This window comes from Dreissena polymorpha, chromosome 4, assembly GCF_020536995.1.
Source record: "Dreissena polymorpha isolate Duluth1 chromosome 4, UMN_Dpol_1.0, whole genome shotgun sequence".
Lineage (NCBI taxonomy): Eukaryota > Metazoa > Mollusca > Bivalvia > Myida > Dreissenidae > Dreissena > Dreissena polymorpha.
The window spans coordinates 110,342,865-110,362,864 of NC_068358.1; the positions used below are offsets into that span (position 1 = coordinate 110,342,865).

At 34.6% G+C, this 20,000-nt stretch overlaps 2 protein-coding genes across 10 annotated transcripts in view; both read left to right on the forward strand.

The window, feature by feature from the left end:
• LOC127876419 (uncharacterized) overlaps nucleotides 1-4,707 on the forward strand; it is an 11,239-nt gene extending 6,532 nt beyond the window's left edge. For 2 of the 8 annotated variants that reach the window (XM_052421687.1, XM_052421690.1), the window contains exons 5-9: nucleotides 658-726; nucleotides 1,465-1,491; nucleotides 2,537-2,620; nucleotides 2,756-3,013; nucleotides 3,534-4,707. In XM_052421687.1, the coding sequence (XP_052277647.1) occupies nucleotides 658-726; nucleotides 1,465-1,491; nucleotides 2,537-2,620; nucleotides 2,756-3,013; nucleotides 3,534-3,712 (617 nt within the window). In that variant the 3' untranslated portion in view covers nucleotides 3,713-4,707. Of the gene's footprint in view, nucleotides 1-657; nucleotides 727-1,464; nucleotides 1,492-2,536; nucleotides 2,621-2,755; nucleotides 3,014-3,401 lie in introns of all 8 variants that reach the window. The other 6 variants (XM_052421689.1, XM_052421691.1, XM_052421688.1 and 3 more) reach the window with 6 other exon arrangements.
• An 11,995-nt stretch (nucleotides 4,708-16,702) lies between these two features.
• The window catches only part of LOC127876421 (uncharacterized), an 8,891-nt gene continuing 5,593 nt past the window's right edge, over nucleotides 16,703-20,000 (forward strand). The window contains exons 1-3 of one of the 2 annotated variants that reach the window (XM_052421696.1): nucleotides 16,703-16,927; nucleotides 17,651-17,832; nucleotides 19,227-19,391. In XM_052421696.1, the coding sequence (XP_052277656.1) occupies nucleotides 19,235-19,391 (157 nt within the window). In that variant the 5' untranslated portion in view covers nucleotides 16,703-16,927; nucleotides 17,651-17,832; nucleotides 19,227-19,234. The remainder of the gene's footprint in view (nucleotides 16,928-17,650; nucleotides 17,833-19,226; nucleotides 19,392-20,000) is intronic. The other variant, XM_052421697.1, reaches the window with a different exon arrangement.

Genomic DNA, 20,000 nt, shown 5'->3' on the forward strand with positions numbered 1-20,000 from the left:
ATAACTAGGTTGACACTATTATTTATGCTGTTTCATGCTGACACCTGCATACCCAAGCACGTACAAGACAAATATAGTTAACCTAAACTTATTCGTAAGTTAAACTTAATCAGCTAATAAAAAATACAAAAGTTCATGGTATATAGTAAATTACAAAAACAAAAACGTCACTATCTTGCATGTCTGACCGAATTTTCCATTGAGATTTATAAAACACCCATGTATGTGGTCGATTAAGGTATTTATTGCAGTATATTCATGCCTGGAAATACGCAGGTTAGTCTTGAGTTTTATATAAATTTCGTCTTATAGGTTGATGTTAAAACTTTATTGAATTATGATATGTGTTTAGGGTGACGGCACTTTATATCAAACTGTTCATATGCTGAATTCAGCGTACCTACATACACCCAATAGATAAATATTTCGAGTATGGAACTTTGTGAATACTTCAAATAACTGTTGTCGAGATATGCTTTAAAATCGATATTTCAATTCTGAATGATGTTAGTTAATATGCTTGGCAGAGGCATTCAGAATGGGTCATGCAAACATTTATCAAACACGTATAGGTAAATTAATATATTTGAGTACGATAATTTAATAAGATTACACTTTTAAACTTTCTGAAGATTTTGATAATTGATATTGAAACAGGAAAGAAGAGATCTAAACGGGATGAAGAAGACGAACAATTCATGGATAGGGTAAAAGAACTGATGAATGGTAAGTCGAACTAAGTGTGCCTCATGCTTAGGCATGTGTGATTTTGACTTTGATCGTGCCATATTTTACCTGTTTTAATGTATATAATAAAACTCATCGTGTTATTATTCGCTCGCTGATTTTGCAAACTTTATATCCGATGGAAAATTTTGAAGGCTTTGACTGTTACATCATACTCAGTGTTGATGTTCGTAGAAGTAACACCATCTCTATAAAACACATTCTAATGGTCTATGTGAAACCCGATATGCTATATTATTCATTAAACAATTTTAACTAAAGTAAACAATTAATAAAAACTTTAAACAACACACACAAAACTTACGGCAAATGTTATACATTACATGAATTTGGATTTAATTTAATATCATTCCAATTATAGATTAGGTATTGCTAACCTTTTATAACTTCATAATCATAAGTAAAACCAACAACACAGCATCATAAGGGAACGTAATATATTAGGTTAACACTTACAACATAACGTTTCAATTGGGCAAAAAGGTACCATGTGCCTTCTAATTTCAATGTCAAATGGTACCTTTTTGCACCAAGGGGGCGATAATTATGATTTAGAGTGTTGACAATAGAGGCTCTTCTAGATGATCCGAGTGTCACTTGAGCTTGAATTGTACTTACACTGAGCTTGAAATGTACTTACACTTGTGCATGCATGCAAAGCAAGATTTCTAAGCTGCAACTTTCCCAGTTCCTGTTATAATTTTCAATCTATTTTAGGTGAAGGAGCAAGAGTACCAGCGGATGGTAGGATTTGTTTAAAAAGATAGTCACTCACAGTGAAGTTTCACGAAATGTGTTACCACACACGCTAACGCCACGGACAAACGCGCGGTATCGCGGTTGTGAGTCTTTAGAGCGCGGTGTTATTGCGGGGATTTTTTTACGAGGTATAAAAAGTGGACATGGTTGCGGGATACGATGGAATGATCAATCGCGTCGGTCCGCGATTTAATTTATGTGGTCGATGGTGATTTATTTTGCTTACATCTGATAGTTTCATGTACACGTATGCGCATCTTACAGTCTATAATAACAGCGATAAAAAAACAACATGAGGCAAACTTAAAACAAAGCTTCAACACATTCTAAATTTTAAATGTCGTTCGATGTTTTAGTATTACACTAATGCATATATTATATTCGTTTAAGAGATACAAACTCAACCGTGTCAAAACGAGATTTATTCATAAATAAAACGTAATACATTTTGATGGGCTCGCCATTTGGTAGGTACGGATGCCATCGCTTTTGCCATTATTCCTGTCATGATCGTATGCTCTCTCGCGATATGACTGAAGATTCTTCTAAAATGTACCATTAGGTACTCATAGCAAAGAACTAGGTTAAAAACAACTTATAAGATTTTAGTTTCCAGAACTAAAAATACATATTCAAAGGCATTATTTATAAGTTGGAGAATACCGGTGTAATAATAGATAATCTTTTGTTAATGTACATATTCATCTTATTAGAAGCATATTTGATGGCCGTTGTTATTAAAACGTTTTTGATTGATTTTTGTCGTTTGATTATTATAAAATGTCATTAAATTCAGTATTTGAATTTTACTTTAATATGCTCATAACAATAGAGGTTTGAAGATAGCGGAAATTACAAGCTATATGGTGTTTTATTATAGTGAATATAACATCTCAATCCAAATAATCCTGTATAGGCTTAAACAATCCAACGAAACATTGAAATTTAATAACCAAACAAAATTCATACAATTCAATTCTCATAATAATGTATAATCTAGTAAATTAATTATTGTGTCTCTTGTTTTTAGCCCGACCGGATAGGGAACTTTTGGAATCAACTAACGAACTGAGAAAAATGCTAATGGCTGGGTCTGATCATATTAACGAGCAAGGTAAATCGGTTTGCACCATACAGTCTGTATCTTCTTTAAGTAATTAAACATTGACAATATCTATATAGAAGCGTTTTGTTTTATACTGTAATTTATAGACAAGCGTACAATCAGTCGGAAATATCGCAATCCTAGTTCTTGCAGGTGATCAAGCGATTCAACTGATGCAGATGTTGCAAATGCTGACAGCTGGGGGTCAGGAGGGAGAACACGAATTCTCCGATCGGCTAAGCCAAATGATGGGAAGCCCAGACGGTGATCACGAACAACAGTTTATACAAATGATGTCACGTCTTAATGGAGTCAACCCCAATCAGTTAGAACAACTTTTTGAAGGATTAGGTGCGGACCAGGTTAGCCAGATGATGCAACATATGCAAGGCGGAGACAACGGTATACAATTAACTGAGAATTGTATTCTACGTGCCTTATTTTCGTGCCTAATTTTTGAAACTATACACATTTTTCGGTAATGGTTTTGCAAACTTAAATTTATCCATACATGGGATTTCATTGTTTTTCAAATTCCGTACTGTTAATTAGTGATAAACAATATTTCTCTGATTTATGTCATCGCTAGCACTTTTTTTGAGTTCCGTATTAATAATAGATGTATGCTAGATATACTTAATGAAAATAGTAAATGTAAATGGCGCGTACTAGATACCAAAAATTAGCCGTTTTTTTGTTTAAATTCAGCCGTACATTCATTTAAGTTAGAGAGCAAATGCATGTTTGCACTGTTAAACGTTAACTGGAGCCTATTTATATGTACATTAAGGAGCAGAATCACAATTCGTTTCGCCGACTAACCACGAAACGACAAGTCCGCTATCCAAAGTTAGTCACGCAAATAAAGGTCAAGGTGGCAATCATTTGCCAGAACCAAACAAAAATGATGAATTTGTTTAAGGTATGAGCAAAATGCTCAATTTAGACGACCAGACGATCGATAAAAGAAGACAGGAAATAAAACAGCAACAAGAAGGCGGAAATAAAATTGAGAAACTACCAACGGAAGCGTTAAGACTGGAACAGCTTACTTCAACTTTCGATGTAAGTTGGCCTTTGCCGCTGAAACCACAAGAATAAACTCTTTATTCGAGACATTAGGTTTTTTTTAATCCTATAATAAGCGAATGTATAATCCATGTATATCATATGTAATTAGATTCAAATGAATCGCCTAAATGAACGTATAAAATACGATGCATTACTCAGTGTAGTGGTGTGGTAATTTGTTGTTCTTCTTTCTCAATATTTTTTACAAAGTTTAAGGCACACTTTTAATATTTTTTTAATGTGTGTGTGCGTGCATGTGATCATATAAAATTGTAAATTGGTTGCTTTTGTATACCTTACTCATGAATTATAGAGTGTGATTTATAGTCACAGGAAAACGATAAACATACATACCAACATATTCTATAAAATTATGACAATTGTTTTTGTTTTGTTGCTAGCGCCATGTGTGAATACTACTTTCTAATCTTCCATTATGTGTTTATTTCTTTCTAACCTAAAACAGAAGTGATTGTTGCCTTCTAGCACTGTTATATTTATATAATTAAAACTATGTATGTGCATGTGAATACATACATGTCCAGAAATTGCCGGTTGATTGGTTAATGGCTGTATTACAAACATGTCAATATGTTTTTCAGTGGGGAGTATGGTTTCAACTCATCTTGATACTTTCATATACTGTGTCTACATCTAGTAATGTAAACGTTGTTTCTTTAAGGTTTTATTGGAGATTTTATTTAAAATCTCGGAAAAGTGTTGCTTTAATTGTTGAGTCCTTCATGTAGCTTTCATAAGGATAAGTTGTTCTAGTTCAGGTTATTATAACTAGCAGAGTTGTATACATCAATTGTTTAATTAATTAGCTCTTTGGATATCTTTCTAACGACAAATCGATAAGATATAAGGATTACTGGGTTCATAAAGGGAATTGTAGAAAATACAAAATAACGTTATGATTTCGGACACCTTTCTGAAAAGAATGAAATTCCAGGTTTATTGCGTCTAATATATACTGAAAGTAAATTTGATAAGATAAAAACAAAAAAACATCAGAAAAACAATACTGTCGTGTTTTGTTTTACTCTGACCAAGACATTATACGCAATTTGCAAGTTGATCATACTAATACACAGATGAATTTACTATATATAAGTCGAGATTGAAATAACTGTAATAAACAGCAATATTTAACTGACATTACTACGCCGACGACGACACTTACGGTTTATCCTCAGTCCGTCCGTCTGTCAATCTGAATATGGATCCTCCAAACAATCAAACTGTACTTATACAAGATTGTTGATTACTCGGTAAGTGGAGGGAAGGCAATGTTTGTGATACGCCTTTTTCAGTGTTTTCTTAAGATAAGAATTGTCCCAGCTATGGTTACAGAAGTAATTTTAAAAAAGACATCTGATCCATCCATGACTAAGAGTACTAGGTTTATGAAACTTATTTATTTCTGATCTAACTATGACACCGCAAACCCTTAGGGACATCTGCTTTTGCATGACAAATCTTCTTTTTATTTCATTAATCACAGTAGTTGTTTACCCGACACCCATTTTGCTACTCAAAACCCATAAATCATCAATGCTGAATAACACATAACAGGTATTCGTGAGAACGTTTGACAATTCAAATACTGGACTCAAAAACAACTATAAAATGATAATTACGCAGTATTTGTGTATAACTTAATATATACGAGTATATACGAGTTCGAATAAATGAAAGTACCATGTTTGGATTATATTAAAGTAAATGAAATTTATAACGCTGTGTTTTGACATGTTATATTTTATACAAATCGAGTGTATTAAATAAAACTATGGTTCAATATTGGTACATAGTGTATAAAATACTCAATGCACTTCTAACTCAATATATGAGCTATTAAGCGAATCACGCTTGTTAAAAAACTAACGAGTTTGTGATACAACATTTCCGTTAAGTGGAGTTCTAGTGTCGCTTACCAGTACACTTCAGAATTTTTCAAAACACATTTTCTTTGTGGAGTGCGGAGTGGCTCTTAGCTCGGTGAACGTAATACCATAGATTGGTGTATTGATTTAAATAACGAACATACTTAAAGCTTGCTGGGAGTCAGTTTCTTTGTCTTTGCACCGTGCTATTAGAGGAAGTATACTTGAACAAGTAAGACGTATTTTTAAACTTTTGGAATGCATTTCAATAATACCTTCAATTTCGATTTCAAATGGAAGTACGCATTAATTTGTAATTTCCATTCGTCCGCTAAGCTTCGGTAATGAAGTTTTTGGGCTACGATATTTACATAAAAATGCCATTTGGTCTCTAATTGAAGTTTGTATTTATATTCGTATGATATCATAGACTACGCAAGTCTGGGGATCAGAGATAAAATACGTTTGTGAAAATTAAGTTTGCGTAATGATGACATATTCTTTTGATAAAATCTTCGGCTTCCATTTCGTTCTTAATATAGAGTATGGGTTGCTTTTGGTGATTGATCAAATCGTATTTGATTAATCAATTGCTTATAAACTAGCGATCTTTAACTAGACAGTGGTTTAACCGCGATATAATATTTTATTTACGACCATGCACGAATATAAGCCGAGGTCATCAAATGGGGGTCCTTCTCACCTCAAAAATTTAGTTATAGCATTTTGATTAAGACCAATGATTAATTTGTATCTAATGATTTGAATAATACTATTGCACAGCCGTATTGTACCTTAGATCGAATCCAAATCTCTCGACATGCGAAAACTTAACAACTCTTACTGATACAATTATTACATGTACTCTGTAGCGAAAGGTCTTATCTTGACTCAGCTGGGTTACAATGATGTACAAATGTTCGATAGAGAAACGAACATCCGTCACGAGTGAGTGTATAAAATGATATGATTCTGAAATAATACGGAGGTATATAAATGACATAATGTTTATTATATGACATTTGATTTAGATTATTTAAATTCATACTCTGTTTTATGATCGTCATGATGTCTGTGTGAGCCATTAAATGAATAATAAGCGTATGATCGTCCTGATGTCGGATGTAATGATTCAATGAATAATAAGCGTATGATCGTCCTGACATCTGAATTAATCATTCAATGAATAATAAGCGTATGATCGTCCTGACATCTGATTTAAGCATTCAATGAATAATAAGCGTATATCGTCCTGACATCTGATTTAAGCATACGAAGAATAATACGCGTATGATCGTCCTGACATCTGATGTAAGCATTTAATGAATAATAAGCGTACATCGCCATGTCATCTGATTTAAGCATTCGAAGAATAATAAGCGTATGATCGTCCTGATATCTTATTTAAGCTTTCAATGAATAACAAGCGTATATCGCCATGCCATCTGATTTAAGCATTCGAATAATAATAAGCGTATGATCGTCCTGACATCTGATGTAAGCTTTCAATGAAAAATAAGCGTATGATCGTCCTGGCATCTGATTTAAGCATTCAATGGATAATAAGCGTATATCGTCATGTCATCTGATTTAAGCATTCAATGAATAATAAGTTTATGATCGTCCTGGCATCGGATGTAAGTATTCAATGAATAATAAGCGTATGATCGTCCTGACGTCCGATGTTATCGTTCAATGAATAATAAGCGTATGATCGCCCTGACATCTGAATTATGCATTCAATGAATAATAAGCGTATGATCGTCCTGACATATGATGTAATCATTCAATTAATAGTAAGCGTATGATCGTCCTGACATCTGATTTAAGCATTCAATGAATAATAAGCGTATGATCGTCCTGGCATCGGAAGTAAGCATTGAATGAATAATAAGCGTATGATCGTCCTGCCATCTGATTTAAGCATTCAATGAATAATAAGCGTATGATCGTCCTGGCATCGGAAGTAAGCATTGAATGAATAATAAGCGTATGATCGTCAAGACATCTGATTTAAGTATTCAATGGATTATAGGCGTATATCGTCATGTCATCTGATTTAAGCATTCAATGAATAATATGCATATGATCATCCTGACATCTGATGCAAGAATTTAATGAATTATAAGTGTATGATCGTCCTGACATCTGATTTAAGCATTCAATGAATAATAGGCGTAGGATCGTCCTGACAGCTGATTTAAGCATTCAATAAATAAAAGGCGTAGGATCATCCTGACATCTGATTTAAGCATTCAATGAATAATAAGTGTATGATCGTCCTGACATCTGATGTAAGCGTTCAATAAATAATAAGCTTATGATCGTCATGGCATCTGATTTAAGCATTCAATGAATAATAAGCGTATAATCGTCCATACATCTGATTAAGCATCCAATGAATAATAGGCGTATTATCGTCCCGACATCTGATTTAAGCAGTCAATGAATAATAGGGGTATGATCGTACTGACCTCTAAATTAAGCATTCAATTAATAATAAGCATATGATCGTCCTGACACCTGATGTAAGAATTCGATGAATAATAAGCGTATGATCGTCCTGACATCTGATATAAGCATTCAATGAATAATAATCGTATGATCGTCAAGACATCTGATGTAAGCATTCAAATAACTAATAAGCGTATGATCGTCCTGACATCTGATGTAAGCATTCAATGAATAATAAGCGTATGATCGTTCTGACATCTGATTTAAGCATGCAATGAATAATGTGCGTATGCTCGTCCTGACATCTGATTTAAGCATTCAATGAATAATAAGCGTATGATTGTCATGACATCTGATGTAATCATTTAATGAATACTAAGTGTATGATCGTCCTGACATCTGATTTAAGCATTCAATGAATAATAAGCGTATATCGTCATGTCATCTGATTTAAGCATTTAATGAAAAATAAGCGTATTTCGTCATGACATCTGATTATGATCGTCCTGACATCTGATTTAAGCATTCAATGAATAATAAGCGTATATCGTCCTGACATCTGATTTAAGCATTCAATAAATAATAAGCGTATATCGTCCTGACATCTGATTTAAGTATTCAATGAATAATAAGCGTATGATCGCCCTGACATCTGATTCAAGCATTCAATGAATAATAAGCATATGATCGTCCTGGCATCTGTTTCAAGCATTCAATGAATAATAAGCGTATATCGTCCTGACATCTGATTTACTTCATTCAATGAATAATAAGCTTATGATCGTCCTGTCATCTGATGCAAGCATTCAATGACTAATAAGCTTATGATCGTCCTGTCATCTGATTTAAACATTCGATGAATAACAAGCGTCTGATCGTCCTGACATCTGATGTAAGCATTCAATGAATAATAAGCGTATGATCGTCCTGACATCTGATTTAAGCAATCGATTATGATCGTCCTTACATCTGAATTAAGAATTCAATAAATAATAAGCGTATGGTGGTCCTTACATCTCTGATTTAAGCATTCCAGTAATAATAAGCGTATGATCGTCCTGGCAGCTGATGTAAACATTCAACGAATAATAAGCGTATGATCGTCCTGCCATCTGATTTGAGCATTCAATGAATAATAAGCGTATTATCGTCCTGACATCTGATTAAATCATTCAATGAATAATAAGCGTATGATAGTCCTGACATATGATTTAAGTATGCAATGAATAATAAGCTCTGATGCCCACAGAACCTGACGCTATACTATTTTAAACCTTATATTCCCTAAAGGAACACGAGTGCAGCGTAGTATTCATATGAATATGTCGTTTGTTTCTTAATTGCCATATTTCAGTATCGGAGCTAAACAACTAAACATGTATTATCCGGTGAGCCTTAACGAGAAACAGTTATTTGTTTAAAATATAAAGTTGACTCAAATACGGTTTTTTGAAAATTGGAAGTGTCAGTCGGTGTGTTATTTGTTCATTCATCAGTAACATTAGCAAACACATATCAAATCCGAAACGTATCAACTTATTGACTAGTTTTAGTGATTTTTTTATTTATATGGATTCGATTTTAGACAACAGGAAATGATACCTTAAGTGCAGATGAAGGCGGTATTAAAAGGCAGGTGCATGTATTGATATTAAAAGAAGTAACTTAAATGAAAGGTGAGTTGATACTCACGTCTTACTTTAGCACACGTAGTACCATATAAGCCCTCTGACATAGTTTTGCACGAACCTCGTTATTTTTATTCTTTACATGAATGTGTGATCTGTATTTTATAATCTAAAGATAAAATTGAAAAATAACTTTTAACCTATGTAAAATTAATTTGTTTCATGTAAAATATTTGGTAATATATTATTTAACACAATTTACATTCCGTAGCCTTTTACTCTTCACTATTCATCAGAACAATTCGATGTGACACCAAACGGTATGTTTGTCAAAATACTTTTCCAACGGAAAAGATGATGGGCTATTGTTTATTGACATGCAATTGGAAAGTTAGCACGTTTAAAGTGGCAACATAGTTTTACAATTGTATACCGGTGTTTGTGTGTATGTATTATTCATGATATTAAATTTCTTCTAAAACGCAATACTTGACATTTATTACTTGTAATATTATGAAACCTTTCAGAATCAGATGTTTAGTAAAGCGTTTTATTGTTGTACTGTCTTGTATCGTTTAGGTCATTGGTTACTTGCCTTAAATGAAAGACTTGTTGATGATTAAAAAAAACATTTGCTTGGGGTGTCTCTGGAGGTAAAATATTTCCATATTAAGACCAAATTAATTGCATTATTAACATGCAAAGCAATGTATCTATGATTAGTGTCCGTCAGTACACACTAAATGTTTAATTTGTATTGTGCATTTACAAAATATATTTCGTGTTCAATAAGTGCCAAGTAATTTATACATTTGATGGAATTAAATGTGTATGGTTGTGTGCGCTTGTAAACAGTGTTGAGGATTGTTATAAGACTTCCCATTTAAATCTTACGTACAACAAAGATTTTTTTTCACTAAATACAAGAACAAAATCTTAGATCCTATTTTGCTGTAATTGATTGAATCATTGCATGATAGATTAACTGTGTTTAGTGTTGATGTCAAGGATGGACAGATAAGTCTCTCTTTGAGGAAACGCAAGAACTGACGCAGCAGCTTCATTGTGACTGTGCGATTGTTTCATAATGCACTAACATTATGTAATATTTTAATCAAGTTAATCATCGAAAAAGCTCACAAAAACTCATAACTAAGATGGTCTGTTACCCAGGCCAGCTGGTTGTTTTGAAGCTTAAACCGCAAGGCGCTTTTATCTATGATGTTCTCAAATGCCTTTTGACCACATTTGTAAGCCTAGATGTCAGCTTATACAGCAATTATAATTGTCCTTGACCTTCCATGAATAACTCCTAAGGCGTACACGCCCTATAAAGTATTTTAAGTCAGTAAATTATACCTTTTTACAGTGCTCGATCTATAGCAATTGTTGTCGTCATTCTTTGAGACCTGTAAACAAAACGATGCGTATGTTGAATTACTGGGATTATTCCCGATTGCTAACGGAGCGTCTCAAGTTTGCGAAAAACGACATCAGATGTAATTATATGTAGTATACACTACGATTGTATACATTTTGTAACATTGGCTATCGTACAGTGAACCTGCTTCTACGAATCTAACATGGTCATTCGTTTTAATTCATGACTTCGGTATCTTCCTAAAATGCATTGTACACTTGCTATTTGTATTGCATGTTTGCTCTGCATTAAGTAGATTTGTTTAATTAACATAAAATGACGGGAAAGCATTTTCTTGTTTGATTAACAATAAAATGCTGATGTTGTTTATATGTTACGCAAATGGTGTGTTGCAAAGAGCTATAACGATGTGTATAATGCATACCAGAAGTGAATGACTCATCAGTGTGGTTCCAGAAAATGGTTCGCTTGTGTTTTCTAATAAAACAACACGTGACACATATTTATACATATACTAATATGGGTAAGTGAAAATATTGTTTACTTTACCTTTTTTCCATTGTCCTTCTGTTGTTAGCCGACAACGAGAGTTTGGCTGTGAATTGCTATTTAATGAAGTAAATCTGTAATGTTTTATGATCTTATTGATACGGTGAACCTGGATTGACGTTTGAATGTAAACCAAACAAAAACAGAACAGTACTTTATAAACGTTCACATAGTACAAAACTGTAACATTTTGTTATAACATTAGATAAACAGGTTGATGGAAGTTCATTTTAGTTTGATTTTGAAAATGTTCATTGATTACACAGTATGGCCATGAAAGAGATAAAGCTCACGGACAACCATTTGTTAAAATTTGACATGACATGAAGGACGCACATATTAAGAGAACAATATGATAGACTTAAGAGAAGAAGAAATGTGTCCAAATAGAACGGATGCATCAACAGTCCAAGTGTGTCTCAAAACTCATCCTATGTCAAACACAAGTTATATTTTGCCATAGTTGACATTTGACCTCTAAGAGTGACCTCCGTTTTTTAAGGAAGTAAACAGGTGATACACGCGACACTAAGTTCCTCTAAGTGGTAGTATAAGTTTAATACCTCGGTCACACTGTCACGAATCAGAGCTACGAATGAGCAACGATTCAATCGGCTACGAATTACTACGAGATTGTCAAAATTTGTTGGCCGCTACGATTTAAGTACGGAGCACAACGATGTGAGTACGGATTTCGACGACACTTCCATCAAAATATTGGAAAACGAACAAGGAAAGGTACGGACTGCTACTGATCGACGCGATTTAGTACGGAGCGCCACGAATCGGTACGATCAAACTACGAATCCGCTACGGTCTGGTACGATTAAGTACGATGCTACGCGAATCAGTACGATCAAACTACGGATCCGCTACGGTCTAGTAGGGGTAAGTAGGAACTAGAACGGTCCGCTACGAATCAGAGGGAATTGCGACGGACTGGTACGGACAGGTAGGAACGAACTACGATTGAACATTGCGCCCACAGCCTCTTGTATTGTCATACACAAAATGCCTTCCTCCCAAAAAGAGAACATGCAAGCGGCAGCAACAGATAACAGAAATAATGGAATCAGTCGTGTCAAGGATAGAGTCTACCTCCTCCATCCAAAACCAAGAGCCGGAAGGAACCAACACAACTCAAAAGAATAGCAAGCGTCAACATCAGCAGCCAATGCATTTAACACATGAGCAAATTCGCTCAAGTAAGTGAAATATGTTTTTGTCGTAATCGGGTTTTGAGGATAAAGAATTATCTGTAAATCATTGATACTCTTTCACTTCTTTATTGTTATTAAAGCGTTTTTAATGATTCAGTTTGTCTTGAGTTTCTAGTACTAAATATACTTTGGTAATATTCAGTTACGAACGGTTGCATGTAATTTTTACATCCTAGCAAGAATTATTGAACTGAATAAATAAGCACCGAATACCAATTTTTATCTTAACGTATTTAGTTTGAATCAATGTTAACTCTTGGCAGGTATAAAAAGCAATATGTTTAAGATGAGTACTGATATATTTCAATATTTAGCACTGCTTACAGCTTCAACTTATACAGTACACTATAGGTTGTATGTATACAAACGTTCAAAAGAAGAGCTAAGCCAGTCACAAGGTACTTTATATCATTCTATCCTGAAACTCAACAGATCCCATAGTGTTGAAGTAGTGTTTCAAGTAGTCTCTCTTATTTTGCAAGGATATTGGCAAGATTTCCACCTCTTGGAACTTGAAAATTATCCATGTTAAACCCGTCTTTCCATGCCCCTGTAATGACTTCGTAGGCATCATCTTCTTGGTCCAATTGAATGTTCTGATCACCAGGATATCTTACCCTCATTATATTGTGAAGGCAAACGCGTGTGACAACTTTCGATTCAACCGTGTCTGGTCTTTGTGGCAGAATAGACATTAAGCATCGGAATCGCTGAGCTAGAATACCAAAAGCATTCTTCACAACTATCCTGCCTCTAGACAGGCGATAGTAAAAAATTCGCTCGTCCTTCTCAAGGCCTCGTCGTGAGAATGGCTTCATGAGCCATGTCCTCATGGCAAATGCATCATCTGCGATGATATAGTTTCCTATTGGCCTGTCGTCACCTGGAAGAGGTGTTGCTTCTGGCATGACAATCAACCCCCTTTCGATTGCCAACTTGAGGTCGCTTTGATTCCAGATTAATACGTCAGAACATCCTCCTTGCGATCCAATATTTACCAAATGAATTGGTTATCGGCGTCCACCAGGGCTATCAGCACAACAGAATAGTAACTGTTATAGTTATAGTATAATTAGCCACCGTTCTTTGTACATCGTATGGCTACATGCTTTCCATCTAGAGCTCCAATGGCGTGCTAAAATTGCAATTTAGCCGCGAACTGATCGGCTATGGCCTTCCACTCCTCAGGCTCAGTAGGAGTCTGATAAATTCCCCATCAAATGCTGAAACTATGGCCTCACAAACGTCCTGTACACTACTACAAATCGTATTGTGTGCAACACGAAACCCATACATCAATGTACGGTAACTGTACCATGTGGCCAAGAACCTTAAGGTAATTACCAACTTCAAATCTGGATTGATGGACTGTCAGAACCAGGTGTGGTTCTTCGTGATCCTGGGACCAACGACCTGTAATAGCTCATGGAACATATCAGGCCCGATTTTGGTGAGGTTTCTAATAGCTTAGGATCTTCAGCCATCAGTTCGGCCATCAAAGTCTTGTATTGGTCGAGAGCGGGTCGTCTTAAATGCCAGTCTTTTATCCACCACTTTCTTTTCTTCTCTGACCTGATAAAGTATGTAATTATTGATGTACACATATAGATTTTGCTTAGGAAAGTATGATTAATTTTGTATTTTATTATGTCGGCTATTTATTTAACAATTATTTAATCACGTAAAAGTAAGAGCAAGATCCAAAAGGCATATGAGGCAGACACTTATCTGCACATAAAAAATGTACTACTAGTAAGTTCAAAGTCAAATATTTTTAAAATACGTAACCTTTAGCACAAAGCTATACTAGTTATACGATATTTAATCATTATTACCTCTGTGCATATCGGCAGCTCGACTATGGCCTCTGCATTTTGTGCCATATCAATATCCAAGTGTAACAAATATATCGCAAACGCAATTTGCTGGCGGTTCATGATTGTGAACTCAACAAATGCAAGTACGGTTGCTTTAATTTCAATGATATATTTCAGTAGCAATGTATTGTAGTGGACCGTACATGTCGGAACTGTTTCGTGCTGAAATGTAGTACATCGTACAAGATCGTGCAAATTCCTGTCTATCCGTAGTACAACGTACTAGAGCCGTGGCTTTCAGTAGTATATCCGTGGAATAATCGTGGCTAATACGTAGCGTAACTGTACAGCTCCGTAATTCTTCGTATCAATCCGTAGAAGTCCTTGAAAATCTTTGGGCCTACGAAAAGGTACGGACGACTACGGTGTTGTTACGAACTAGTACGGATCAGTACGGTTTAGTACGGACTGCTACGGATACGCTACGGTCGATTAATTCGTAGCAATTTTTTGAACATGTTCAAAATTTGTCAAGAGTCGCTGCGGACATCCAAAAACTACTACGACTGATCACGGATCAAGAACAGAGAGCCACGATCCAGTAAGGATATCTACGAACTGTGCAGAAAAGTATTCGTAGCTCGTTCGTAACTCCGATTCGTGACAGTGTGACCGAGGCAGTATACCTTTGTGAAATTGAATGATAACTGAAACAATTATAGCAAAATCTGACCTTTCCCGTCCTCGTTGTTGTCATGCGTGGTATGTTTTCTTTAAAAGCCTATGCATGTAATACTTAATTGTATCATGCCGAATATCATTTGTGCCATGATTTTTTAATCCATTAATATATAGTAACGTTGTAGATGAGACAGCAATGTTCAAGCCGTTTAAGGTCATTTGTAAACATTGAATTTTGTGGTATGGTTTCCCTTGCACCTGCTTTATGCCGCATTCTCTGAAAAGGGGAAGAAAAATAATCACACTTCAAAAAACAATTACTCTTAAATGACACAGATAGGTAAACTGTAAAATAAGTGTTCTCTTACCAAAAAATCAGCTTAATTAATGGCAGGAGTAGTAACAAGGTTTTTCTACGATTTAATCGAAAGCTTGCGTTGTTTTTAAACGCAAGTGACCGATACTCAAATTACAATATATATATATATATATATATATATATATATATATATATATATATATATATATATATATATATATATATATATATATATTGCGAGAGACATGTACAAACCGCTTAACATCAGTACCTTTCTAGAACGTGTTAACAAAGTGTGACAAAAAAAGCATGCATGCGGTCGAAAAACGATTTATGTTTCAACTGTAGACGCAGTTAAATATTAACAAAGGTTTCCCAAATTGTCGTTTACTCACGCCCGGTTAACCAACTTATACATTCCAAATAGGGATACGCTAAAAATCATTAATCCTTATGATTTTAAAACAGGCGATCAGTGCAGTCGAATAGCATTGAGCTTTTTGGGAGAGAAGGTCCCCAAATAGGGCATGTTTGTGAATACTTAAAATCCCTAACCTCTTAAAGGGGCTTTTTCACAGTTTTTTGCATGTTTTGAAATAAGTAATTAAATGCTTTATATTGATAAATGTAAATATGGGATCTTAAAAGCTCCAGTTAAAAATCAAGAATAAAATTTAAAAAAGGAAAAAAAAGTAGCCGCAACTTGACTCGAACCAGTGACCCCCGGAGTCCTGGAGTAACCTGGAGTAAAAACGCAATAGCCCGCTCGGCTATTCTGCCAAGCATACTTGATTGAAGTATTTTATGCACTATGTGAGCAATCTTCGTAGTTTCACAAAATTTCACGACAACAACAGAACTCTCGAAATTATTCAATCGTTTCGCGTTGCAACGCTTTATAATTTTTAGGTTTTTAAATCGTCAAAGACACATATATTAGCTGTATTAGGCCATGGTAAATGTTCAGTAATACCGTGTCCTCACCAATATCATAACTAAAACGAAAATTTGCTAATCTGAAACAACTTTTTTCAATTTTGTCAATTTACCAAACCGTGAAAAGATCCCTTTAAGAGCAGGCTCCATTTTGACAGTTTCTCAGTCAATTTGTATATCTCCGGAAGAACAACTTATGATTTTAAGTGTATCTCTATTGGGGATTCATATGTTGGTTTATCGGGCGTGAAACTACTTGTTAATGTTTTGGTTTAATCAAAGTGTTTTACAACCAAAACTGTGACGTTTAATCACATTAACTGGTTTAAGTTTCAGGTCAAATATATTGGAGGCTTACGTTGTTAATCAAGGTTTGCAATACATTGTAACATTTTTCTTTTGCATGTTTACATCTAACAAAGGGGATTTGGAATTATTGTGGTATTTAGGTATCTGAAACATTTAATAGTTAGAACGGAGTTTAATATTTTTCTTGATGTAGAACACTACTTTCGATTTCACATTTTACGTTATCGCACGCAATTGATTATTGTTGTTGTACGATATATAAATGTGTGACTATTTATCAAGAAGCTTTATCTAAAATGTACTTGATTTTTCTATTTGTTGAAATTTGTCTTCTCTTTCTATGTAAAACTCATAATGACGATGATAATGACGAGGCTCATTACGGCTTGTGGCCTTGTTTCTTCCTTCTTTGCCGATAGCTAATTATCCATACGTAGGATTTTTAAGCACATTTTGATGTGGACTTTAATTTATTTACATAAACACATGGTGCGTGCTTCATTTTTAATTATAAATGTATGTTTGTTGTGGAAAAAAAATACAAAAGAAATGTTGTGATCAAGTGACTGTTTATGTATCTGTTTAAATGAATGTTAATGATCGTAAAATAAATTAATGCACATATTTTTCGGACTTTTAGACTATAATTTATCGAATATTTGAGAGATCATGCGAAAACAGATCAAATTATCCAGACACAGGGCTAATGATCAAAGAACTGACAATCAATCAGATATATCAGAGTCTTTTGATGATTGCAAACCAGAAGTAACTATTTATTGAAGGGCGAGTGATCTTCCTGATTCAGCATCTTCTGGCAGTGAACAAAATCATGACAGTCGTAAAGAAAGCGCCGACATCGACCTGAATAAATTATTTGGAATATCAGAAAAATCAAAATCGAAATCCGAAACTACGCCATTGAAGAAGCAAGTGAATCCCACCAGGACATCAATAGCAACAACAGGTAAAACAATCAATGCAAATTAAAAATGACTGTTAAGGCTACTTCTTTTCGATAACATCAACAACTAAAACGTTTACGACGGATATTAATACTGCTGCTACTAGAACTACTGCTACTACTACAACTTCTTCTGTTACTTCAACAAAAACAAATACTAAAAAATTATAATACTTCTCCTATTGTTACTGAATCTGCTACTTCTAATCATACTGCTACTCCAATACCACTTGTAACAACACCAACTACTACTACTACTACAACTACTACTACTACTACTCATACTTCTACTACTACTACTACTACTACTACTACTACTACTACTACTACTACTACTACTACTACTTCTACTACTACTACTACTACTACTACTACTACTACTACTACTACTACTACTACTACTACTACTACTACTACTACTACTACTACTACTACTTCTACTACTACTACTACTACTACTACTACTACTATTACTACTACTACTACTGCTACTACTAGTGCTACTGCTGCTGCTGCTGCTACTACTTCTACTACTACTACTACTACTACTACAACTACTACTACTACTACTACTACTACTACTTCTACTACTACTACCACTGCTTCTACTTCTACTACTACTACTACTACTACTACTACTCTCTACTACACACTACTACTACTACGACTACTACGACGACTACTACACTACTACTACTACTACTACGACTACGACTACTACTACTACTACTACGACTACTACTACTACTACAACTACGACTACAACTAATACTACTACTACGACTACTACTACTACTACTATACTACTTCTACTACGACTACTACTACACTACTACTACTACTACTACTACTACTACTACTACTACTACTACTTCTACTACTACTACTACTACTACTACTACTACTACTACTACTACTACTACTACTACTACTACTACTACTACTACTACTACTACTACTAACTACTAACTACTACTACTACTACTACTACTACTACTACTACTACTACTACTACTACTTCTACTACTACTACTACTTCTACTACTACTACTTCTTCTACTTCTACTGCTACTACTACTTCTACTTCTATACTTCAATGTACGACATTGTTTCATATGCTACAAAAACTTTAAATCGCTATTCGAAAATATGTCTCTCTATGCATCGCGTACAAATCGTTCATAAGTTATTGTTAAGTTTTCAAATGTTAATATTCCCGACGAAGGACTCGTTACGTTATTGTATCTTCATCTTATTAAAGTGGTCTTATAACTGTTGTGGATATTCATGATAATGAACTTTTTTATGTAAGCGACTAACTATTTGAAATGGGAAGACATACGTGCAATATTTATAGTTGAAATATTGTCTTAGTTGGGCTTCGTTTTAACCAACAGGAAATACAATGAGTGCAGACGAAGACAAGGTAAAAAAGGCAGATGAGTTTATGGATAAACCAGAAGTAACTATTTATCAAAGGACGAGTGACCTTCCTGATTCAGCTCCTTCTGGCAGTGAACAAAATCATGACAGTCGTAAAGAAAGCGCAGACATCGACCTGAGTAAATTATTTGGAATATCAGAAAAATCAAAATCGAAATCCGAATCCTATTGTTACTGAATATGCTACTTCTAATCATACTGCTACTCCAATACCACTTGTAACAACTACTACTACTACTACTACTACTACTACAACTACTACTACTAATACTTCTACTACTACTACTGCTGCTGCTACCACTACAACTAATACTACTGCTACTATTTCTACTACTACTACTATTAATTCTACTACTACTACTACTACTACTACTACTACTACTACTACTGCTGCTGCTACTACTACTACTACTACTACAACTACTACTACTACTACTACTACTACTACTACTACTACTACTACTGCTACTGCTACTGCTAGTGCTACTGCTGCTGCTGCTACTACTTCTACTACTACTACTACTACTGCTACTACTACTACTACTTCAACTACTTCTACTACTACTTCCACTACTACTACTTCTACTACTACTACTCTAACTACTACACTACTATTACTACTACTACTACTACTACTACTACTACTACTACTACTACTACTACTACTACTACTACTACTACTACTACTACTACTACTACTACTACTACTACTACTACTACTACTACTA